General features: G+C 34.6%; 1 protein-coding gene across 4 annotated transcripts; it reads right to left on the reverse strand.

Annotated features, from left to right (window-relative positions):
- LOC144449683 (cilia- and flagella-associated protein 70-like) lies at positions 1-27,129 on the reverse strand. 4 transcript variants are annotated; one of them, XM_078140276.1, is made up of 25 exons: positions 27,016-27,129; positions 26,085-26,170; positions 25,477-25,663; positions 24,580-24,761; positions 23,600-23,617; positions 22,042-22,218; positions 21,446-21,573; positions 20,721-20,870; positions 20,008-20,098; positions 18,145-18,214; positions 17,594-17,655; positions 14,479-14,622; positions 14,130-14,299; positions 13,859-13,981; positions 12,793-12,925; positions 10,761-11,018; positions 9,500-9,580; positions 8,761-8,929; positions 8,029-8,211; positions 7,488-7,601; positions 2,837-3,015; positions 2,079-2,231; positions 1,551-1,712; positions 990-1,079; positions 1-692 (listed from the first exon to the last, which is right to left on the reverse strand). In XM_078140276.1, exons 2-25 carry the CDS (start codon positions 26,160-26,162, stop codon positions 462-464), a joined length of 3,333 nt encoding a protein of 1,110 aa, XP_077996402.1. In that variant the 5' UTR covers positions 26,163-26,170; positions 27,016-27,129; the 3' UTR covers positions 1-461. The 4 variants fall into 4 exon arrangements, with proteins under 4 accessions (XP_077996402.1, XP_077996387.1, XP_077996394.1 ...); XM_078140261.1 differs by having other exon boundaries at positions 14,130-14,302; XM_078140268.1 differs by having other exon boundaries at positions 14,130-14,302; positions 26,085-26,167; positions 27,016-27,117.
- Between the last annotated feature and the right edge of the window lie 34 nt (positions 27,130-27,163).

Consider the following 27,163-nt stretch of genomic DNA (forward strand, 5'->3'; position numbering starts at 1 on the left):
TTTTAATATAATAGTTTGTGTCACATCAACCATTTGTAAAATTACTATACATGTACAAAATACTATTTGATATGATTACAATTATAAGGTCATTAGGAGTTCATTCAATATGTACAAATTAAGTATTCTGAACATTGTACTTCTCTAGTTTGTGAAATCAAGTCCCCAATGTTCAAAAAAAATATCTGTAGGTATTGTTATCATTGTAAACCCAACAGATCTCTCTGGACACTCGTCACAAGAGAGGATAAAATTAGTCTGGCCAATAAGAAGAATGCTATAAACCTGGTAACTGTGACTTCTGCTGATTATTGTCATAGAATAATGAACATATATACATCTTTTTTTTTCTTCTGAAAATGATGGAACAAAACCTCAGGACAAACAGTATCAAAATGTGCTGCTGGTTTTAGCTTAAAGGACGGTAGATTAAAAAAAGGGTCAATACTAGAAGCCAAAGATTAGAACTCTGGGTTTCCAAATCCGACTTGTTCCTGCACTTCATGGATTTCAGAAAGTAAATCTTCATCTTGTAGTCCAACTTTGAGTGCATATTTGTAGGCTTGTTCTGCTTCTAGTTGTCGTTCTGTCTTCAAACAGACCAAGGACAGATATCCCCATACTTCAGAGTCAGTATTGTTGAGAATATTGGCTTCTGACAATGCATCTTCTGCTTCAGCTAATTCTCCAAGCTGTTAACATTGATAAAATATAGCATACGTAAATGTTTTATGATCCAAAAGTTATTACATGATAATTGTTGTGCGGCCCTCCCTTGAAGCAAAGAATGCATGAAAAGAAAGCCTGCCCTCTATGGCCATTATCTGCCATCATTGGGTAATTTATTGAACAATCAGAAAGTTCTGCAGAAATCTGCATAATTACGAGATTTCCTAGCTTCAAGTACAAATAAACAGATATATAACAAACCACACAGTCATAACAAATAACCCATAAATGCCAAATTTCGTAACAAATCCATATCTCACCCTGTAGCAGGCAATACCAACACCCAACCATGATACACATGATGGAGATTTCTTGCAAGCCATTAAGAAGGTGTTCTTGGCATCTTCAAACTGCAAAAAAATATGAAATAGTATGTTAGCAATCATATGTGTATAGAAACAAAAAAATACATGTACCACTTCTAAAGTTTTCACAGTATCATTGTTGGATTATGGATCTCTGCTTATGTCTAGTTAGGGCATGTATTGAAACAAACTAACTAAATGCATAGTAGACACACATTTGTATTCAAGCTACAGAACACAGTAGGTTATGTTAAAGGCCCATGTCAGATGAGCATGAATTGTGGATTAGGAAAATTGCTGACTTGCAGAGTTATAGAAAAACTTGGTCGTGGACGAAAGGATGATCCTATGCAATCCATATGTATGTAGTCACTGATAAAATATAACACTATTGCAAGAACCTGGAACTGAATCATAGGATTACATTTACACTCCCTAGCATAGCATAGCATTTGTGTCATTTGCAATGCATGGACACTGTTCTACACACATGTACGTCACAAGTTTACTTCTTACCTTGCCCTCTTGAAGATATATGGAAGCCAATCTTAGGTAGATTGAGTGCATCTCCCTTGCATCAGACACAAATGACAGAGTTCTCTCATAACAGCTCTTTGCCTCCATAATATCACCTTGTAAGTAACGTAAATGACCAGTAATAGCCCAGGCATCTGGATCCTATACAAAAAACAAACAAACAAAGGTATTACTATTCATGTGTTCATGCACAACTGTTTTCATATGGCTCCAAAGATCAGCTTGGGTTCATATACATCTATAAAATCATGAAGTGACTCTCCAGGACCCAAAATTTATGACAATACATCTATTTCCCATTAGGGGTGTTGTAGGTACAATCTACCTGAGTTCCAACGTTGTTTTTTTTTACCTGGGTTTCCCATCAAAATTATGATGCAGTGTATGGCAGTCTATGCAAGTTTTCCCACTTTTCACCACCTCTTAACTTATTGGGGTCGTGAACCTTAGCAAAACATTCTAAATGACAATGCTTATAGAATTACAATATTACTAGTTGTGTAGTACCTGATGATCCATGACAAGGGCCTCGCGTAAGTTTTCTTCTGCCTCTTCCAGTTCTTTTCTTTGTAGTTTAAGTCTTGCCAATGCTACATAGTAAGGTGCACTTGGGCCACCACTTGGTGATAACAATTCATGTGCCAAGGCTCTTTCACAAAACTGTCAACAAAACAATTAGCATTCTAATCAAGACAAGTAACTATTGAATAGACAATTTGACACTTTCAAATTTTAGCCATCAATAAAGAATTCTGCAAATATAAGTAAATGGACATCACCTATACAAAATGAGATTTTATTATAAGGTCAGTCTGACTAGATAGCCTTTCTCTGATAATGATGTTGACATGCACTTACATGGTGTCTCAATGAATGAAACCTTTCAAGGGTGCTAAAGCAAATTACTATTTTAATCTAGGGATTGATAGTCCAGGTCAAAGGTCAGTTTTATAGTGAAAGCTCATCTCTAAAAGTATGGGTGTGTACTCTCAAACTGTATCTGTATTTTTAAAACTTCAAAAGTATATTGCCAATTGACCTTGTATATAAAGGTCAAGATCATTGGCTACCTAACACTTAGGATAAAGGTTGCCTCTGATAATATTGGTGTACACAATTGAATAGTGACCCTATGAGCAAAACTTCTAAAGTTTGTTTGTGCAAATGTCAATTTGGCCTTGGACATGAAGGTCGAGGTCAAAAGTCAGTGTCTGAATAGAAAACTTGACTTGGGATAAAAATACTTATTATCAATGTCAACATACGTTTGTGGCTTTCACTTCCAACAAAAATTCCACAGCAATCATAAATATACTAGTTTCTGGAACAGGTGTAGGTTCTCTAGGTGGGATCTCTTCTTCCATAGGTGAACCCTGTCTGCTGCCATCTTGAGGCTGACTAACAGGTCTGTTACTCTGTGCACTTTGTTTTCTACCATCTGGAGCTATCAAATAAAAACAACGACAGCCAAATAAAATATGGTAACTCACTACTTTAACAAACATACAAATCACATGTATATAACAGGACAATAAACAGTTGTAAAGAATAAACGGGGGAAGAAAACATTACATCTCATGGTAAGGATGACAACAATGGATGGTGATTTAAAAATTTGCAAACCCATGGTAGACCTTGAGGAAAATATTACATGTACAACTTCTCTCACTGAACTGTCAGAACTCAATATATCAAAGATTTTCTAAGAGAACACTCAGTAGGCCTATAGCTTTAACGATGAGTTGGACTAAAAAACCACAATAACTTTTCGAAACTGTTTTTTTATAGTTCAAAATACATCACAAATGGATACATTGCGATGTAAGCTTTATAATGTGAACTGAAAGCAAAGACATCTTTTTTGTCTGACAGCCAAAGTTTTGGGTTCTCTCCCAGTGTATACCCTACCCAAGGAAGTGTCTTATTGTTTCCTATATGGAGTTCTACCAGTTTCATGAAAGGTTGTCAAACACTTGTCTGTCTATCCGCTGGAAGTGTGACTCCACTACACATGTTCTCTACTCATACACAGGATAGAGAATAAATGAGGCATATCTGAGTAACAGCTAGTACACGTCCAGCAAGCAGACAGACAGACAAGCCAAGCAATCTTGAAGCCCACATATGTAAACAGTCCACCAGCCACCATGCAGCACCATGTCCTACTGTATCTGAATAATCACACCACCACACCATGCAGACATGTAAAATAGTCAAGTTCCATACATTACAACAAAAAATACATGTGTTTACAACAAATACTTGAATACAATACCAAAAAAAGGACACCTTTACACAATGTACTAACATCATGGAAAGTGCAACCATAGATTTTTTCTTGGTTATCATTATGCATTTGAATCTTTTTTATCATTTTTTCTCTTTTTTGTTGTTGCCAATTTTTGGTTCAAATTCTATGTATTACTCAGTCTGTACTATAATAGTCGCTTTATTGACTATATCATCAATGATTCATCTACTAAAAATACAACTACAATGATAATAAGTCTTGATATGTAATACATTGTGGTGTCAGGGTAAAGACTATTAATGACATCTTCATTTACATTTCTTGAATCTGGCAACTTTGTGATGCACTGTATGTCCCATATACAAAGAATAGATAGAGCATTGACAGTTGAGAAAGCAGAAAGAGAGTATAAGTACAAAGTTAGGAGCAATTTACCATAACTGAGATAAAACTGATGGTTTGCAAGTCACTGTTATACTATCATGTTAAGAGGTTTATTTGACAGTTAGATGAGACATGTCATTCCGTCATCATTGGCCTTCTTGTTAAGCACCAGCTGCAACTGGAACACGTTTTGAAACTGTTCATTAGATATGGTGACTATTGAACACTCTGAACACTATTCAATCAACTGTGGATATACATATTCGTGTAGTTGTACCATTCTCGTAAGCCAAAGAACATATTACTGCTTTATATGCAATGAAGTACCTCTTGGCAGGTATGTTTTGGATGGTGCCACAAAGAGGCCTGTGGTTTACAATATTGAGCTGTACACATAATATGATACAAGAAAATCCAGTCAAATTAATCGTTAGGTCCACACCCTAAACTCAGCACCCCAAACATGATCCTATTTCTAACCTGTTACTATATATAAAACATGGATAAAATCAACCTTTGACAAGCATATACAACATCTAATTATTAGTATTTTGACAATTTCAATAACATATTGTTGGTTGTATGGTCAAAAACACAAAAACCCAGTTACAACTAGTACAGGTTTCAAGCCAATGAGGACATCCCAATATGACACACACATATAGACTAGATGTTTATTTACCCAGTGAGAAATAATGAAATGATAGTCATAGCTAGCTATTTAGAACAAATGAGAAGGGTAACTAGGGAGTCAGGAAGTAGGAAAGTGAAGCCTGACCCCCTCAACATGGAAAATTGCAGATGAGAGTTCTCATGCAGGGTTTATACATGAATAAAGAAAATACAGAAAAAACATCACTAATGTGCTGTTAAATGACATCTCCAAAGATAAAGTCTAACAAATTTCAAGTTGACCTTGAAGATCAACGTCAAGGTCAAAAGTCATAGTGTAAGTAAAAAGCTTGCCTCTAACAATGTGGGTGTAGACACTTGAATGGCGTCTAGGTATAAAACTTCCAAAGCTATTGAGCAATTTCCTACTTGACCTTGAAGATGAAGGTCAAGCTCAAAGTTCAAGGTATGTTAAGAAAGCGTACTTCTGATGATATGGGTGTAGACACTTGAATAGAGTCTCTCTGTATTCAACTTGGTGAGTTATAGTAGAAAGACAAGTTTTGGCAATTACTTTTAGACCTTGAAAATAATGGTCAAGGTCGAAGGTCTAATGCCTGAGCTCACCATTGATATTGTAAGGGTAGACACTTGTATAGTTCAAGATCAGAGGCAACATGTGCATTTTTTAGTTTAATACACATGGTGGACGGAAGCATGGACAGATGGATGGGACTCATCATAGTAGTCCCCTCTGGGCTTCATCTGTTGGGGACTTATAAGTGATATATAATGAATCATGATGGTGTTGTTTCTGAAGCCATAAACAAAATACAGTATATCAAAAACCCTAAAATATACATTCTTTTTGATTACAAAAAAAAGAGTTCAATTATTCATGAAAGGGTATGCAAATTAGAAAATGAGAGTACAGTAAAGAGATGATACATAAAAAAGATTAATATGGTTTGCTTTAATTAATGTAACCACTCCAATCACAGAGAGTAATCTTTCATCCAATCTTAAAATGTAGACAGCATCATATTAATGGGACAAATGAATACAAATGTTAAAAACAAATTATCAATCAATACATAATCATTCATTCATTCATTCATTCAATAGCTGTACAGCTGGATGGTCCACATGTCAAATGTTCTCTCTACACAGACTGTGAACCCAGTATTCAAATTTTAGTAGATACCACACATAGAAGCTGATTGGTTGAATAAAGTCACATGGTAGAAGCTGATTGGTTGAATGAGTCACATGGTGCCTATGTTATAGTAATTGTGTCAAGTTACCCAAATGTGACCTTGTAGGTCATATTTGAAAATGTGACTTCTGTACAAATAACCTTGAACTTCAACACGTGACGTACCAATTTTATGCTGATTTTTTAGATAATGCAGATAATGAGGCTTGACTAAAATAATGAGTTCACAGGCTGTATGGTGAGAATGCTAATCTAAACTACCACACACACACACAAATAACTATTATCAGAGAAATAAAGATGGGTGATGTGAGACGGCAACACAGCTGAAATTAATAACTTTGATTGATGTTAAGTCATGGATACATTACATAGATACATACATACATACATAGATACATACATAGATACATACATACATACATACATACATAGATACATACATAGATACATACATACATACATACATACATACATCATACATATGAACATACATATGTACATACGTAAATTCATGCATACATACATACATACATACATACATACATACATACATACATCATACATATGAACATACATATGTACATACGTAAATACATACATGCATACATACATACATACATACATACATACATACATACATACATACATGTAGATACGCACACACGCACACGAACACATGCACATGCACACAGACATTGACACTTTGGATTTGAAATATCATAAACAGTGCAAAAAATAGATGGGAATTTGAACAAACCAACCACCTTTCAGGAAGGCAGCACACACAAAATAAGACAAAAAAAAATGAATGTGCAAGGGTTAATTAAAATATGATCATTAGTTGGACTTGAAATGTACAGCCCACGGTTAGGCAGCATATACAGGTAATCGATCAAGTTAGTTGTTACCTTTTTCCATTTGAAGGGAATGCAATGAATCTGAAGAAAAAAGTTTATTGTTGGATTAATCAGATAAATTTACAAAATATAGCAGTTTGCTGATAAATAAATCATTATGTAATTATGATGATGCATGGTTTTTTTTAATTTTTAATTTATATTTTATATGAGGGCATGATATATTTTTCTGTCATCAAAGCCAAGTTTAATGTTTAGATTTCTTACACTTACACTTGTTATTTTGATATTGCTGTCACAATGAAATCATACATCAACTACCCAAAACACCATTTATACACTATGACATGCAGTGTGTTACTTTCAGTATATGTGAGCATTGCCCATGCAGTGATATAATCTACGAACAGTGCAGTTCCACCATCTATAACCAAAAAGAAGCTTGCAGCAGCAAACCCCAATGACTTGTCAGACAGATACTTGTACCAGTATCTACAAACAAAACAGACCCTTTTCTACCACTTACCGAGTACATTTAACCATTTTTATAGACTGATTACATTATTTTGGAATACCATAGCAACAAAAATTACCTGATTTGGATGAAACTGACAATTTCTTCTTATGAGCTGAAGACACACTTCCTGCTTTGTCTTTTCCTGACTTGTGTGATTTGCCACTCTCTGATGGAGTGACGGGAGTTTTAACTAGAAGAAAAACAAAATAACATAATAAGTCTATCATTCTGCTCTATGATCAATCAATCATTTCATCCTATGGTAAATCTGTCAAGCATTTTGAGTCCAGGGATTCAATCCCAGATTCTCATATTAGTGTTATCTTATAAATGGAGCCATAGATAACATACGATCATTCTTTGGTTCTGGACCACCATTTTTCTGTAGCCCTGTCAGACAACCGTTTTTCATATAATTGTGTTTTTCACTCCTAATCTGAATTGGACCATAAAGAATTAATTAAAGCCTATATTAGTTATTACTTGCAATTTTTCAACCTATAAAATAATAATATAAGAATGTAATAATACATTTTTCAGCTCTATCAGAGCATTTCAGAATATGTTCACATCTGTTCGTTTATGGATTCAAAGAAGTTAAGAAAATTTAACCCTACTTTTATCTCTTTCAACATCTTCCAAGGGTGCATCACCACCCCCACCACCAGCTTGCTGTTTGTCAGTATCTTCAGGAGCAGCTGCTTTTAGTTTTGCTGCAGCATTGGCAACGTTTCTCTTCTGGGCTTCTAAGAAGGCAAACTCTGCTTGGATGTCACTCTCAACACCATCATAAAACAGACCTAGGAAACATCATGCACAACAAAATTCATTTATAATTTGGGTTGAGATGAAAGTAGTTTGTAGCGTGTTCCAAACAATGTCAATCAATCCCAGGTGTCTGTACTGTGTTATTACATCAGTGAAACTATAAGGATTACATGCAATCACTCTTTTGGTCTTGACAACCTTTTTTCTACGGCTTGATCTGCCTTACTGTTTTTTACACCTAGTCTCAATTAGGTCTCTAAAAAATACAATGTAACCATATACAAAAGCTGGAAAACTCCCTTTGTCATAAATTCTGAAAATAAAGTAAAACATAATCATAATCCAAACATGATTTTCAACAGAAGTGCCACACCAATAAAAATAATTGATATGCGGAGCTGCCTTCCCCCTACACATACTAATTCAGGTAGGAGGTAGGATTGGCTATTGTCAATGTCAACAAGAACATATCTTGAAACTTAAGCTCATGAATTTATTTTCGTTTTGCACCAAAATTTTCAAGTGTTTTAAAAACACTGAAGAAGCCATGTGAACGATTGTACAATACATATACTCCTTACCCAGCAATGTCCAGGCTAAGGTACTGTTTGGATCAACATTTGTTGCAGTTTCAAAGAATGTTTCAGCGACATCATTTCTTTCTTCCATCGCACAGACAATTCCGTACAACATTAAACCATTGACATGAGTCTGGTTAATGGACACTGTCTCCTTGAAACACTCTTCAGCCTGAAGGATTTAAAGCAGACACAGATATCACTGAATAAAGATTTACAGTGGTGACGAACGATGGGTGCGGTATTGTGCGATGATGGTCACATGGTTTGGGTGATGACATGACTATTGCTGGTTTGTTTGATCTTTTCATTTGACATTTGTTTTTTGAATGACTTTTGAAGTACTGAAGTTTCTTTGGAAAAAATTTGAAACACATAAGTGCATGAATCAACTCAGCTGAATAAACGAGGACCAGTAAGACATGTGAGGGATTTTCCAGTGCATTTTAATAGTGACAGCATGGATTGAATGCTCCCTGTACTTGGCAGTTAAAAGAAATGTAAAGGATTGTACTAGAGTAGGTCTGTGTCTGGAATATTCTACACCACTTTGAACAGTTTTTTGATCACAGGAAGCCCCCAAATTAAAATCTGTATTTACCATTATTTACAGATGCATAATACTTTGAATATAAGAATGCGGAAATATAGCATACATGTAAATGTAACTTGAATTAACATGTGAAATCTCAGATAGATTCAATTACACAGAATAAATATAAGAGCTGGTAACTGTACTTACTTTAGAGATATCATTGATGAGGAGACAGAATGTACCATAATCAAACCATACATCAGCATCATTCCTGTTACGAGCGATTCTCTGTGGATGAGATAAAGTGAAAAGTGTCACTAAGTTTAGAATTTTAGAAGTTGGTGAGAACCAATAACTGTGTATAGAGTGACAAGAAAGAAATATGTATCACTATTCATAAGCTATTTTGACCTATGTGCTAGATAACAAAAACAAAATAAGGGCAACTATCAGGGACAAATGAGCACACCAATGAAGTCACTGGAGGAGGAGGGGGGGGGGGGTTCAAACTAGTAAGAACTTGGCCAAATGATGATACATATTACATACCAAGTCGCAAGTAAATATGTTGGCTAGTTCTTGAACTAGTATATATTATATTGGGAAAATTACATGAGTTTTAACTTATCTGCCTTTTGAGGTAACCACGATTTCCATATTTTGGCAAAAAAAGCCAAACAAAATGAATAATAATCTTTATTTTTATTTTTTTTTACTGGATAGTTCCTTAAGCATATAAACACTTGTCTCCCAAGAAGTCCAGTGAGGGCCATCCCTCATGGGTTCAGTGTTAATGCAAGAGGAGACCGGAGTACCCACGGAAAACCTGCGTTGTTCGGTAGAGTCAAACTGAACGACACTCTTCCTACTTACAGCGTGGTAAATTTAATTGAACCCTGAATGGGATTCGAACCCCGACCGCAGTGGTAAGAGGCAAGTGGTTTTAACCACTCAACCACCGACAACCCATGCTACCTAGACTCTTCAAACATGCATAGAAGCATAGAATGGAAATCTGGAGAATTGATTTTAACTGATGATTAACGTATCAGTGATTACTTGCATCAGTGTGTGTGTGTGTGTGTGTGTGTGTGTGTGTGTGTGTGTGTGTGTGTGTGTGTGTGTGTGTGCGCGCGCGCGCATACTACTGGTATTTGCACTGAAAACATTATCGCATACCTGTATGCAAATGAATGTTCAACCGGTCCATACACGTCACATCAATGTAATGTTATGGTAGTATTTTTGTGAAATTTGCTATTTTGGATAAAGCTAAATGTAATAATAACATAACCCCACAGTGCATGGTGCCAATGTCGCATACTTACAGTATTTTCATGAGTGCTTGCAGTTCTCTGACACAATACTTTCAAGAGCATAGCATTCATGAAAGTACTTCAAGAACGCCACACTTGCACTCTGGAATTCTGTCATAAAGACTGATATTATTTATTTCCAGATGACCTACCTCCTGATAGTATTTGGCAGCCACTTCAAAGTTTTCATTGACCTCAGCTTCTCTAGCAAAGTGTTTCAGCTGTGCAGTGTCAGTTAGTGGTGGTGGTACTGGTGTTTCATCCTCCAATGATAATACTTTGCCTAAACCAGCATGCATCTGATCTATCAGAAACACGTACAGTTGACTCAGGAAAGTGTGCAGCTCTTCCTTGTCTGTGAATGTAGTTGTCTTCAGGTATTTCTCACGGACAATTTTGACCACAGAATGCTGAAATAAATGCCGTTGACAGTAAGGAAAGGTCACAAATTATTGAATAATCATAAAGTCATAAAACATGCAAAAAAATATCAAATTTAAGATAAGATAATGTACCATCATATTAAAGTTGAGAAAAAATTCTTTAGTTGTTCAATAAAATGCAAAATGAGTACAGTCCTAAAATGGGTAATGTTATGAATTTTAACCATTTGCTTTGCAGTCGTGTTTGAAAGGAAGCACATAGTGGTACCACAGATTTGTGAAAATGTGGATTAATAGGTACTAGGTACTAGCTGCTTGACAGTACATGATGCAGTCAACAAAATGAATGAAAAGTGAGTGGTCGTCAGAAAATCAAATCATCTCTAACAAATCCAGATCAGATTATTTAGTGAACTTTTTGAGAATTCAATCAGCTTTAGCAGTGAAACAATGAAAAGGGTGATTTTCATAATAAGGTTTAAGAATTTAGTAATCATTTCCTGTCCTCACTTCTGAGTTGTTTTTTTGTTTTTTACCAAGAACCCCAGAATAGATCTCACATACCGATGTCAATGTGGACCTGGCATCAGGCATCCACTGAACATCCAAGTGACAAATCTATTCTGAGACTCGTCTTTCACTTTTTTGGATAACCATAATATGGCGCGGCATGATAATATTTATACTTAATTAGTCTACTTCCTGTTTATGTTCCTTTTCAAGAGTACACCCATGTAACATGATTTCATGGATATTTGTTATCAACGTGACAAAGATTTTAAAAGAGTCACTGATATAAGTTTATCAGCATGATTTAATGAAATGATATTTAACATGACTGGAGTGATACAAATCATAGCTATCTCAGAAATACTACTATTATAGATGAAATTGCCAGCTTTAGGAACAACTGACATCGTCTGATAAAAATGCCATTGCCCCGTTAGACTTAGAGACAAATATGACAATGAAATGTGATTGTGCTACTGATGTTATGAAAAAAAATGTCAACCATAGACTTTACATACAGAAGGCTGTATTTGAGTCAGTGTGATCATGAAAGTGGTTGTTGTCATGGTGATACAATCAGAACAAGGCAAGGTTAATTTTTGACTTTCTCTATATTTCAGACTAGAAGTGTCATGATCTCCACACCATGTAAATGGTGATGATTAAAAGACATTACAAGTATTAAAAAAACAACTAAAAATTATCAGCGATGTTAGCACGCTTGGAGATCACTAAAACTTGGGTTGTCTTTGTTGGCCCTGGAACTTTGTCTCTGATTACGAAATTTGCCACACAATGCTACTGCATATAGATATCCATTACATAAATTAACTTGTGAGAATGCTCATAACAGTTGTGAAAGCACATAAAACAAACATCACAAAGCTACAAAAATACCGCTATCACACCAATTCAGTTTAGACAGTGAAAGTGCTATTTCACACTGCGGAAAAGTTTAAAAGCATATTAAAACCAGGGCTAAACAGCATTAATTAGCAAACCACTAATGAATCGCATCTAGTTGTACTCCTAATAAACTTACAAACTACATTTTACAGCTTTTTTTTTGCAGGTTTCAGTATTGGCTAGAGTTGGTAGTTACAGTTTTACGGATTATAAAGTCACAGCAGTTAATAGTTACTGCTTACAGTCACAGCAGTTGATAGCTACTACTAATTAAAATCACAGCAATTGAGAGTGCATGAAGCAGTAAGGCATGAAGCAGGTGCAAATTATCACTCCACGAGACAAGGTTCCAGGGTGTCTTGGCATTGGAAAGTCTAAAACAAACCTTGAGCTGTTCTTTGAATGCAAAATATTTTCCTGAAGTGTTAAGTTCATAAAGTAGTTTCCGTCTTCTTTCATCAGAGGATTCCGTACCACCTGGTAAATCACCCTGTATCAGTTGATCAGCAAACAAACCCCTGTACAAAGAAATAGTGTAACAGAACATTATCAAATCAAATGGAGGGATAAAACAACAAGTCTATGTAGATGAAACATCCTCCTCAAATACTTTATTTCTATGTAACAATGGTGGCAAGAAATTGGTGGTAACAAATGAATGCTACAAAGTGTCTGTGATATGCAAGAAAAGGAGTGAAAATTATGCCCAAAAATGTATAAACTCGGCCAATTACCCATAAAATATCCAATTTCATCAATTTGATTTGACTGAAGGTATAAGAATACTACTCTGGCGATTGAGGTCTCAATTTACTAAGATAGACATAAACTTTCAACTTTGACTCTGATTCTCATGATCTGACTTTTATGACATATAAAGGTGGTGGCATTCAGTTAAGCTATCATGCAGGTCATAAAATAAAGTGATGTAAATATTGAACTACAGTAGTATCTAATATTTGTGCCTGCTTTCGTTGAAATGAGCTTGTGTATGTCTGAGATACAGGTGATAATGGATGGATAATGGACAGACAGACAGACAGATGGGACCCAACATAGTAGCCCCTCTGGGCTTCGCTGACTGGGGATTAAATAAAGCTCTTGTTGTTCGATGTGGTAGATTACAGAAGTGAGTGATAGCGATGCTTCTTAACCATCCTCTCATCAAAATAGCATAAACATTGGAAGTCCCCAAAGATCTATCCATATGATCATGCTGCCCTGCTGTAAGTACAATCTAAACCAATGTCCATTCAATACCTTATATCAACATGCCCCAACGATAGTTTTTAGTTTCTGTCTATCTTAGCGAATTGAAACCTCAATTGCCAGAGTAGTATTTATATTATCTTTCAAGATCAATTTCAAAAACATGATTTGACTGAAGCTATGGAAATGTAATTATTTTTTCAAGTTTTCTATATTTAAAGCTGTGATGTGAATGACAATACCTAAATTCTTCTAGTACCAGGTTACCAACACTTGCTACTTGATGATGGAAATCTTCCACAGCTCTCTCAGCTCCGTTGGTTCGTCTTGGGAAAAGGGGTCTGGGAGGGATTAGTTCAGCCACCCTGGTTGACAAGAAAAAAAGTCACCTTTGTATTAATTTCCAAATTTCAAACAATGACCAAAATCTTGACTTTGTAAAGTAATATTCAAATAGGTTATGTTTTATTCCATACTTCATCCTCTAGATGGGGAAGATAAAACGAAGCTTACTTTTTAGCCAGTACTTCTGGAGCTCTCTTTGGAACCAGTGGTCTTTGTAGTGTGATTTCTAACATCAGGTAACTCTTAGCCTCAACATACTGCAAACCTTCAACATTTTGTGGAGGAGTGACATCTGTTTCTGATCCTGCATCTGATGTAGGTTTCAACATAGATGAAGGCTGCTGTAGAAGAAGGAAATATAAATGCGCTGAACACTGATATCTAAATAAAATGGCTGTTTTGGATAAAGAAAGGCTGACACCACTTAGCATGCTATTTTCAAGGAATGTAGATTTCTTGAAGACTGAAAGAAGGTTGTTTTTTATTTCAGTTTTGGGGCAAATGATGAGAAATTTACCTTTTTCGCTGCATCTTTTTCTTTCTCCTTGCTAGGCTTCTCATCTTTGGGTGCTTTGGCTCCTTTAGCAAAAGGAGACACATTTCTGTTCATAGCAGTGGCAACCCGGACAGCTTCCTCAGCCAGACCACCCTTTCTTTTTGTCTGTAGAGACAAAGCAAAAGAAACAGAAACCTTTCATAAGTTTGATATCTAATCCAACATATAGACTAGTAGAGAGATAAAATGCCATGCAATCAATCAGCTGTTACTGCCAATGCCTGCAATGCAATATAGAAGCAAAGTGACAAGATAAGTAGAGTGAATTCAAAAGCCAAGACTTGCAGCCAATAGTATACATCAGTGTCAGCAGCTAGTACATGTAGTAGACCCTAGATCAAGCAAATATCAGAAAACGAAGAACAACTATAACCCTCCAGAACACGCAGTAGAGAAATTTGACATTATCTCTGCAAGGAAATTTCAGATGAAAAGCAAGACATGCTGAGACTGAAGACAGAATCATGGTAGTAGATGTTCTGTATAGTCTGTAAGATACACAATGTCAGGGCCTCACTCTCACACATCGGTCTACAACAAGAGAAGACCACAGAGGGCAGTACAACATCATGTATCTTACAGTCTAAGTTCTGTATTGAACTCTTACATGCAGTATATGCCACCTCAGGTCAAGCTATTTGCAAATAAGATACAATGTCAGCTCTAAGCCAGTGCAAATAATACCTCTTCAACTTGCAGCTCTCTGACTAAGAGATATGCTTGGTGTGCTTTCTGATACAGAGAATGCTATACAGCATTAGTATATGGCAAACACAAATCAAAATACTAACAACAACAACAAAAGTTTACAGGACACACTCAAAAAAAATGTTATTGTTATTCTTATATTGTCTCCATATGTAAGATTGTGTTGATTTATCTATGTCTGTGATGATATGTGACCTGAAATATTTATACATGCAAAATGTGTAAATATGCAAATACACTAGATTAACAATGTTACATACATCATTCATGTGTTTATGTATCTAAGTATATAATGTACTTATTTCTTTTTCTAATTACAAATTTATTTTTTCAGGTTTGCCTGTGCTAGAAGTGACTGAGTGATATCAACACTTTTATTGCAATTACGAGTTTACAGCTGTGTAACGAGAGGCTTTAAGTTGTTTACATGCTAAAAACACATAACAAACACTTGGTGCATATCAGTAATAAAAGGTATAACAACCACAAACACAATCTAAAATAGAAAGAAGTTGTCATACTAAAACTTGGCAAGACACCATTCTGTTACACATGATATAGAAAACGCAACGATACACAAGTCATTGTATAATAAACATACTCTAAGTCTAAGTGTAATGATAGACAAGATTTCTTTGTCATTTAATCAACAGAATTCATATGTCATATTTTCATCACAACTAAGATGTTGCAAATTATAACATATCGGAACAAGTCTTCTGCCTTCAAAGACATTGTGCAGTTAACTGATGTCTGAAATATGGTCTTACAATTCACTCAAGTTTATAACATCATATATAGCTATGTTTTTTTAGTCATTACATAAAGTGATACCAATTGACCAAAATACACCATACAATGTAGGTGAAAATGGGACATTGGCTACATAGTTTCAATACATTCATATATGAGGCAAAGTCAGTTTTGTTAGACAGCCTTTGTCTGACAACAGGGATGTTGACACACACTTACATGGTGCCTCAAGGGAAAAACATCCTATTTTATTGAGCAAATTAGATGGTGGGTACAACTTTGTACCTGTTTGGTATAACTTTACACCAACTAGGTGCTGGGTACAACTTTGTACCTGTTGGGTATACCTTTACACCAGCTAAGTGCTGGGTATAACTTTATACCTGTTGGGTATACCTTTACACCAGCTAAGTGCTGGGTATATCTTTATACCTGTTGGGTATAACTTTACACCAATTAGGTGCTGGGTACAACTTTATACCTGTTGGGTATACCTTTACACCAGCTAAGTGCTGGGTATATCTTTATACCTGTTGGGTATAACTTTACACCAATTAGGTGCTGGGTACAACTTTGTACCTGTTGGGTATACCTTTACACCAGCTAAGAGCTAGGTATAACTTTATACCTGTTGGGTATAACTTTACACCAGCTAAGTGCTGGGTATAACTTTATACTGTTGGGTATACCTTTATACCAGCTAAGTGCTGGTATAATTGTGCTGGTATAACTTTATGCTGCTGGGTACAACTTTCTACCTGCTATTACAAAGAATCTTGACTATCAAAACACATACTAAATTTGCAACTTTATACAAGTTTACATATCATGCTACCTGTCTTTAAAGTGATATGTCACACTTTAAGTCACTCATTATAATATCAAACAGTTCTTTATATAACTTCAACCATGCAGATTTAAAAATTACTCCATGCTGTGTCAGATAGTTGGTTTATCAGTCAATCATTACATGCCCTACATACATGTGTACGTTTTGTCATACACATTACATACCGCATACTCTTGCCAGTGTTCCCAACGATCTGCCCACGGAATCTAAAAACATTACATCACCCAACGGAAAGAGTCAATAACAAAACTGCAGTTTCACAACTGTACACATATTTTAAAATAAAATTCTAGTTGTATACAAATGATACTAATACACAGAGCATGATTAGAAAATGTAATGTTAGTGTTCTTGGTTAAATTCTGCTATTCAGTGGTTCATGCCTTTACTTTCACTAAATGGTATGGAGGATGCAGGGAAATAAAACACTTTTAATTAGTAAAAATAGCTCCACATTACATTCTGTAAGTTATGGTCATTGCTTTAAGTGTGATCAACATGTATTACATTAAATGACGAATATGCACTTGAAATTGTTGCAACTGAAAATAACATTGATGTTACAAAAGAAAGAAGCAATATATTTATAATTGAAGGAGGAGCTTGTGATGACATAACATACATATTGTCATGGTAACATACATTAACCTAATGAAGACATATATATGTGACATTAACCTGGGATTCTAAACTGTGTATGTCACCTATTCATTTTAGTATAACTGTAAGAAAAATGGGAGGGGGTATACAGAAAATTTTGCATACCTTCTCAAACACTTCATGCTCATTGAAGGCCATCACTTTATAGGCACCACGGATCTTTTTCACTGCAAGAATAAACAAATCAGTAAACAAATAATTATAACAACAATAATAATAATAATAACAATAACAATTTTATGAAAACACAATCTCGAAAGAAATGTCTGATTCCATTGTTTCAACTGACACAAAAGTGACATTGAATTAAATATGCTTTTTAAAAAACAGGATTAGGAAATGTATTGATTTAATAATATTTGTGTATTTGTGTTTCAATATATCGTCATTTTTTTCATTCCCTTTAAACTTTTGATGTACTGTATATAAATACTCCCAGGAAGTTGAGGAAGAACAAAGGGCATGTGTGCCACTATAGGTCCATGTCATGTGAAATAACTGTAAAGTGCTTTGAGCATAGTGTGGGAAAGCAGTAATATGAAAATAACATTATTTCTCTAAGACTTGTTAATGTAATTATAATCACATAATTTTTTATGTACATTTTAACTTCTTGACTTGATTTAAAAATTGACAAAATAACAACAAAGTCTTACCTCCAGGGTAGAGAAGTGGTGCTAAATTGACATATGAAACTCCATGGTAGAAGATAGGTGTTTCATCTTCCTGTTGGCACAAAGTTACGAAAATGTTCATGACCAAACTAACCACTATTTGAAAACTAAGATTCAGACATAAAGAACTGAAAATATCTTTTCAAAATCATCATGTCAAAGAAACAGTTAGTTTCAGCAAATCACAGAATCGTCATTAGAGTTAGGAAAACACAAACTAAACATCTGCTATTTCTACAGCATAGGGAGAGATCATTCACACAAGATTTGTTCAGTTTGAAAATGCACATGCGTTTCCATCATCAATATACAACATGTAAAAAAAAAGATACTCCTCCCAACATGTTCCCACATAGCTATCAAAAATAGCGCTAATGGCATTGTAACACAACTGGTATAAAATACTGGCAATTAAAGGTTCACCTTTTCAGAGAGTTTGATTAATAGGACACGATTCTGTCTTGGTAAGTTGCTTAGTTATCGCTATGGTTGTTTCATGGTTGCTATGCCTCATTACTGTTATCTTCCATGTAATAAAGGCTTGCGGGTGTTTGCTATTGCCGAGGACATGGTTTGTTTGCTGGGCATATCTTTCAAACATTTATCCACAGGTATAACCATTCCACATGTTATTTTTGCAATATACATCATTATTTACCTATTGCTATGGTCATGGTCTTGTTGCTAGGCATACAAACTATTATTACATATTATTTTTCATCTTAAGTTCTCTACAGACACACATACACAGACAGACAGACAGACAGACAGACAGACAGACAGCTTTACCATGCTTCTAGCACTACTGAATCGTTCAGTTGTGCTAAAACCGACGACGCTGGTTTTCAGTAGACATTCCACAATATATTATTAATCAGTCACACACTTAGTGAATAGTTTACAGCAGCAAAAAAGGAAATGGATTTTACAAAAGAAGTACATATATTAATAATACATGCATCCATTCACACAACAAAAGAGAATATAAAAATAGTTGTGCAAATTACAGGTATATGCAAGGTAAACTTACGGGTGCATTAGCATTAGCCTAATACCAGGGAAAACAAGGCAAAAGAAACAAATTAACAGCATGTATGATGGAAGAGATGCGGGATGAAGGATAAATAAAAAGAAAAGGAAGACAGAGAGAGAAAATTAAAATATGCATGGTGAGGTCATGGACAAATTATGAGACAAATGGAATGAAAATACTATGAAACAAATTGTGTGATAATTCAAAAATAGACATTATATAAATAAAAGTATGAAAACGTGATATAAATAGCTTGATAAATAAATGAAAAATATGCATATAACAGATGAGATGCATTGTAGTCTTGAAAAGAATTTTCATATACACCGATATACTGTCAATCAATTATAAATATATTAACGTACGTTTGCGATTGCTTTTTTTTTTGTATTAATATCTACATTTCATCTGCTTTCAAGTCATCAATTTACACTTTTTTTTTCTCATAAGACTTGCATGTATTTCTCTACAACATTAAGATTTTTGAAGCAAGAAAACGTCGTACGATTTGTAAGTTGTTTTTAATCAGATTTTGTTTTTTCTCCTTTGACCAGTACTGATCATGTGTTACTATAAATGAACAGAAGGGTGTAAGAATTTTGGACAATTAATGTCTTCATGACAGTAATGAAAATGTAAAATGTTATAAAATGTTTCAAGAAATACAGATTAAAAAAATACAAAATGCTGAAAAAATGTCATCTATGATGAAGTACAAAATGATGAGGTGCACCAGATGACATTCAATTGTTATAATAATTATTGTAACTATATTGAAGAATTTGATTTCAATATTGAATCAGCATACTTACAGATTTGCCTTTACCCTTAGTGGCTTGTGGTACTGGAGTTCTCATTATCTCCACTGGCCATACTCTGGTCTGAGCAATCTTATTTTGGAAACTAGGGAAGAAGTCACAATATTATATATGAGATAGTGCCACTCAAGAAGCGTTTGAGGATTTATCGAGGAAAAAGGAGCTTGTCAAACCATAGACAGTGAAAGGGATTTCAATGTGTATGGTCACTTATGAATGATCAAATGGTGTAATTTATTGAATGTATCCAAAATGCCATGGAAAATCCTACTAAGCAATCAATTGTTCTAGCAATGCTGTTTATTTGCATTCACAGTGAAATACAAAGTAAATTTTATGTGCATATGTGCTATTTTTGTTGTATTTTGTAATTCATAATAAAAAAAAATGATGTGAGACGTTCATATACTATAATAATATATATAACATACTAATTTAAATATAGCAGTATAGAACTGCTTTCCTATGCATAATTGACTAAAGTACAATTCTCATGATATAGAACTACATGTGTATGTGTATTCCCTAAGCACAACTACTTATTAGCCATTGTATCATTAAATATGATCCTCACAGTCAACGTCTGAACCTCATGTTATGGTCGTATGACAAATCTAACATGGCTGCTGCTGATTGTAACATTGCCATGATGATATAAGTTCCCTAAAGGAAGTACTTAGTAATACACCGTGTAAAAATGTACCAACCTTTGCACAGCATTAGCATCCATATAACATCTTCTTTCTGTATTCCATGTGACACGAGTCTTTTCCATCTCAGCTTCCATACGGAAATCTCTGTCATCCTTGGCTGTGAAGTCGCCATCTTCTTCGTCATAATTTGTTGATGGGATAAAACTGTCAAGAGAACAGAAATTAAAATGTCAGCATCATGACACAAAAACTCAGAATTACATCATAATTTGTTAAAGGGATGAAAACATCATGAGAATAGAAATAACATCAGTATCATGATACAAGCAATATAAAACAAAAGAGAGATCACCCCTTTCATCAGAAAAATGGTGTCGCCCTGTTTTATTTATTCTTTGCAATACTTGTTTGAATTGTTTAAAGAGGAACTCCACTCCTGGAAATAGATGTATTATCATAAACTTTGGGTTCTGGAGAGTCATTTCATAATTTCACATCACATAAATTTTGCGTGATTGCCAAGAAATGCCAAACTGAAACGCTATTTCACCTCTATCATTTTCATGCAGGTCCACTATTGCATCATGGGACTTTGCAGACATACATATTTATAAAGTTCATGACTACATTTCTAAGGGTAATAAGCACTTATTTTTGGAGCAATGTTAATCAAATTTAATCAAGTTTTTTAATGACCTTTATTATTCCAAATAAATTCAGAAATTTGTTAAGCAGTCACCACTGAGCAGCACCCTAGTGTTATTTGAGTAGTATTTTACCTTTCTGGTATGTAGACTGCACCCCCTTGAGCTGTGCCAGGAACACTCCATTTCTTCTGTCTACTTGGGAGATCTTTATCAGTACCTGCCTTAATGATACCATTAGTTGCTACCACAGTGGTTTCTCTCTGTACATATGAAAAAAAAGAAGGAAAAATTCATGAAAACCTAAAAAATGAATCTGTCCTTACCAATCTTATCTGTATAGATGCAAGTCATCATACAATTACAATTCATACTTTCTATTCTTTCAAGGTTGGGATTAACTTCCAATGATAATTTTGACCATTTTTTCGAATGTGACGTGTTTAAAATTATAACTTTTTTCAAATTATGTGGTATACAGCTATATTTGCTATGGAAGTGCCACACTACTATCCCTAAGGAAGTTTTGCTCCGAGCTTTGCAATGGAAGTGTTGCTCTACATGAGACAAGAAAGTCAAAAATTAAATTTTTTGAATTGTGCAAAAAAAATATTCCACATTTGGTTTTACTGCATTTAATTATTATGTGTACTGATCGAGTCTCTTCACTAAACCTTGTCACTGGTAATCAAAACTAAGTAATACCCAGATACACCTAGATTCCAACTTACATCTGTTGTTATGGGTACTGGCAGTGTGACATTATAAATGAATGGTGGTCCTGTTGGATTCCAGACTTCAGGAACTGAATATACCGACTCTACTGTCACAGTCATTAAATTGACCTCTTTCAGTTGTTCTTCAGACAACAACGGTTCATTCACAGACACCACAACATCCAATTCAGTCTGCAAAGTAACACGGTTATATATGGTAAGTATTGGATTCACATGTATTAGTTCATTGTACTTAAACCTAGAATCAGAGAATGACCTACAGTAGCTCTTGCTTATCTTTCGCATGAACCAAAGCTGAAATTTCACATTATTTTGTATAGAAAAACTAACAATTTCATTTTGATCTGAGATAAGGATGACTTTGTATTGTACTTTATATGATATTAAAAGATGCACTAAGATCTAAAGCCATGCTCATGATAATAAGAAACGTGCTATGACAGTTTTAGAGCATCATTGCCAGGTGCAACAGTTTCAGTATTTCACCCTCTGTTTTGTTTCTCATATTATAATGGTATGTCTACAGAGATGCATGCAATATCACTATAGACATTGAAACACTATCAATTGTTTTCCAAACACCAGTTTCATCACTAAAACATGTCGGTAAAAAAGAAGAAGCCATGCAATCAAAGCATTCTCAAGATGCCTGACATGCAATGAGTGAAATGCTATATATAAATCAGTTCACTTGAGAAGCAATAAGGATGAGAAAGTTATCATAATTCATTGTGTTGTTCTCCTTATGTAGACTAAAAGATTCATCATTCTGGGCACTCCACATAATGTTGTCGATTGAAATTTATGGTTAAAGACCACATTATTTGGAGTGCCGCCAACAATGACTATTTCAGTCTCCTCATCATGGTGATTTCTCATAAGTGAAGGCTTGATTTACAACTCACTATGATTATAATTGTTCAAGAAAGGTAACACAATTTGAATTTTCTACAATAAAGGAAGTTCACTTTATGACATTTTCACTGTGTGAGAGACAGTTATATATTCTGTCCTTCTTGCAAAGAATGTGCTACACATACTTTTGTAGCAAACAGATCTGGGTGGTTTTTAACACAATGCTGGAAATTTGATGAACAACTACATTTTTTAGTGAGTTTTAAAGATTGAGTGCCATCATATTATGATAGTCATCATGATGTTGTACAGCAGACAACAGAACACAGTTAGTTGGTAGTTGTAAAGAACACCAAAATAGATACATAAATTGACACCTTTATTGCCTCTCTGTTAAGCCATAAACCCTGAAGTGAACTCTGGTTAAACAATAGTGATATCATGCAATATGGATTTCAGAGAAAAATGTAGTAAAACCATGCGGTTTAAACTTTTCCCTGTAAAAGTTATGTTTTGTTGAGGAAAACTCACATGCAGAGATCAAAACTAAGTTATTTCTAGTTCAATATTTTGACATGCAAACAAAATATTGTATCCAAGATCCTAGATGAATAAATAAAACTTAAAAAAAAAATATATATATAAATAGATTGTATCATTGCAGCTGAATTGTGAAGCCTGGAATTTTCTGTTTTACCTGAAACGTTATGGAGGGCTGTGAGTGATCGAAAATAAGAAAGACTTCATATTAGTTAGCACTTCAAATAAAAAATTCACACTCATCAATAAACCCTTTGCACAATGCTATAGGAATTTCTGTTAGGGCACATATTACATGCCAAGTGTCTTTCTGTCACTATGTGAAAGTACGGGTGGTAATTTGAAATTATACACTGTAACACAATCTTTTTCATACAAGATAAATGTTCATGGACTCTGGGTTCATAGTATTATATGAACATTTTTACTCACAGATTCAAAGAATGTTTTATTACACATGATAACAACCCACTGTAGTATATATCCCTGGCAATGGTAACATGATGTTAGTGAACATTTGGGAATTTGTGTCTACAAACTTTTTTTGATGATGTGAGTAGAAACGTTCATTTGAAAGCTTTTTTCAAAGATAATCAAAGAATCCAAACTTTTGTGTCCTAATTCATTGTGCAAAAGGTAGATTGTTTCATTATTAAAATGCCAAATAAATGTAGTGCATTTGTTACTGAAATAATGTCTGTTTATGAAACAAGCAAAATAGGATTTTCTGAATCTTCAAAATTTAAAGCTGGGGGGAACATTATTTGAAAGTTTTACACAATGAATCTTATCACACACTAATGTGACCATATCTGTGTTTTTACGGTCTGTCTGTCTATTGCAGATATTGTATTTCACACCATGCATTCTAGCAGGAAGGGCTATACAATACATAGAAGCCAATTTTGGTGAGCAAAATGCCAAACACATATTTTGGAAAATTCAAATAGATCAGAACATCTCTGAACATCTCCTTTACATCAAATCACATGTAGTTGTCAGTGTCATAGATACAGCACTCAGATACAGTAGGAATTGTAAGATCCAAAACGCACTTAGTTTGGTGACATCATCATTCCAAAACATATTACATTGGTGAAATTAGATGAAAATGATGATGATAGTTTAAAAAGTTACCTTGGGTTGATCGGGTTGTGCAGTTTCTAACGGTGAACCTGGTAATGGGTGTACCACCAGTGTACTTTTATATTTATTTTCACCTCTCAGCAAGGGTAGTAGGTCCACAGTACTTTGTCCGAGTAACAGTGTCTTCTCTTCCTTCTGTTTCTTTTCTTTTGGAAGTACTTCAATCACTGTAACTATGGATTGCAAAGCAAAGTTTTGTTGACTGTGACGATCTCAAAAAGTTATGAAGTGATAAGATTAATAAGCCTCACTGAGCATAATTACATGTACATATATTAAACCTCTGATAGAAGGACTGTGACCAAACAAACATTAATGTGTTTCAAAAATCCTTGTTCCAGAAATAACTTCCCTTAAAAAATACACAACAAATTACAAGAACGACATTGATACTCCATGAATTATACACTTGTACATGTAAGTGTCTTCACATTATGTTATTTGCAACAATGAAATATATATGATGATGACGTCTGGAAGTTGAGAGTGATGATAAGTATTGGAATGAAGCATTACATTCACCTATTGAGATGAAAAACAAGTCAACACGTTATTTGATTTTACAGTAAATAAATATATCTTAATATAATATATAATATATATATTGACGAGTAACTCAATACATGTATATAGATTCTAATGGCACCATAGTACTTCTCCACTGTCTATGATGGCTCTGAGATTACCCTGCTGATATTATCAGTATATTTTACAGTGTTTTTGTTAGGTAAAGTAGGTGACTGAAATCTATCTAAGTTCCCAGATTTGTTATCAGGGTTTTCCACCAAAATGCAATGTATATGGAAATCTATGTAAATTTTACCAGATTTCCCCTGTTATCAGGGACAGGGTTGTCAACTCTTAGAAATGATACTGATTTAAACTTACCCATAACAGGCTTGTAGGCAAGCTCATCAAGTGTTATTGGATCATCAAAGGTGCATTCAAATCTTGCATTGTAATTGTATTCAGCAGCAATTTCCGCAGTTGATTCCACCTTTGGGGATTCACCTAGACTTTGATTGTTGTATTCAACACGAACCAAAGAATTCAAATTCTCCCCCTTTGATCCTCTCTGTGAGTATGAGAAATAGAATAAAGTAAAATATTTTTATCAATTTGCTCAACTCCAGCAAATAAAGGCATGTTTGGATTCTGGGTAGTCACTTTATGATTTTAGAAACACCAAGTTCTGATTGTCTTTAGTGGTCCAGCATTACCGCATGGGAATTAGCATATATGCATATATATTAAATGAGCAACAAATATTCTTAATTCCTAAGTACTTATTACCTTCAAATAAATAAATATTTATATTGTTCATCTAATACAGACACAGGTGATGACTTCACCCTACACTCATATCAAAGATACTTTGTGACAGTCACGGGTAATCAAAATAAATCCAGTGTAAATTGAAATTTTAAATGCAAATACAGATACACAATACATCATTACTGCCAGCAACAGCTATATTTTGAGAAGGTTTGACTTACCAGATTTCTTGCTCTCAGGACAGTGATGTTAATATGCTCTGGGGTCCGAACTTTTGGGCCCTCATCTTCTGAAGCCATAATTCCTGCTACCAACGCAAATGGTGTATGATCATTTCATCAATAAAATAATAGGTTGTTTATGATATTCAGAGTAGTAGTTTGGTGAACATAAACTAAAACATACACTTGTACATATTAAATTGATGTTTTGGTCAGATCATATCTGATTATGCCGCATACGTGTAGCTGAAATAATTGTCACGTTAGTTTTGGGCTTTTTCTTTCGTTTCAGGGTTTAAATGCAAAAGTAGTTTTGCATTAAGGAGACTCCAAGTTGAAAATATTAAAACTAAAGTAAAGGCTAAAAAAAAATATTTGTAAAAAAGAAAAAACTTCAAATTCAAAATTAACAGTACACTACATCTAGTATCTACACTACAATTATTGCAGCTAGTCAGTGGTTATGATAGATTTTGTCATGCCGACACATATTTTTTAATTCCTTGGGCATCCAACCTGATATTACAGCTTCTCCCAGTTTTATAAAGTATGTGCACAAGCACAAGTTTCATTCTCTGATAAAACATATGTAACGTATAAACCGTTTATATAGCTGAGCAATTTTGTATCGATTGTGATTCATAAAAATCTAACTGGGGAAGTCAGCTATATAATCCTTTCATGTGGTAAACATTCGTGTTTTAAAATTGGAATATATTCTTATTGTAACCAAATACAATGCAATGTAAAAACAACAGTGACTTTTTTAGGTTTAATAACTAAATTCTTATTCTTTCGGCCATGTAAACATTGATTGACATAGCATCAACGAGTAGGCATCCATTTTGTTTACAGGCGAGTGTTATACGGCGTTATCACGGAGATATTACGATCAGCCTTCGCAACGATAATCACATGAAGTCAACCTTACCTCCTACGAAAGGGTATCTGCACGGAAGTTTGCGATTTCTGGAATTTGTGGTCTTTTTAAAAGCAACACACACACACTGCTATGCTCCCTTCAAGTTGCCATAGAAATGTTCAATTGCGCAAGCGCAATGACCTAATGACCTCAGGCG

The sequence above is a fragment of the Glandiceps talaboti genome, chromosome 2 (genome assembly GCF_964340395.1).
Source record: "Glandiceps talaboti chromosome 2, keGlaTala1.1, whole genome shotgun sequence".
Taxonomy (NCBI): Eukaryota; Metazoa; Hemichordata; class Enteropneusta; family Spengelidae; genus Glandiceps; species Glandiceps talaboti.

What these genes read in the sequence shown, in the direction of transcription:
- LOC144449683 (XM_078140261.1), bottom strand. Translation starts at nt 26,162, where the DNA reads ATGGCTTCAGAAGATGAGGGCCCAAAAGTTCGGACCCCAGAGCATATT. An exon ending in CCCTTGTCATGGATCATCAG is followed by an intron (nt 1,713 to 2,078) that starts GTACTACACAAC and finishes TTTTTTGTATAG; the next exon opens with GATCCAGATGCCTGGGCTAT. An exon ending in TTGGTATTGCCTGCTACAGG is followed by an intron (nt 693 to 989) that starts GTGAGATATGGA and finishes CAATGTTAACAG; the next exon opens with CTTGGAGAATTAGCTGAAGC.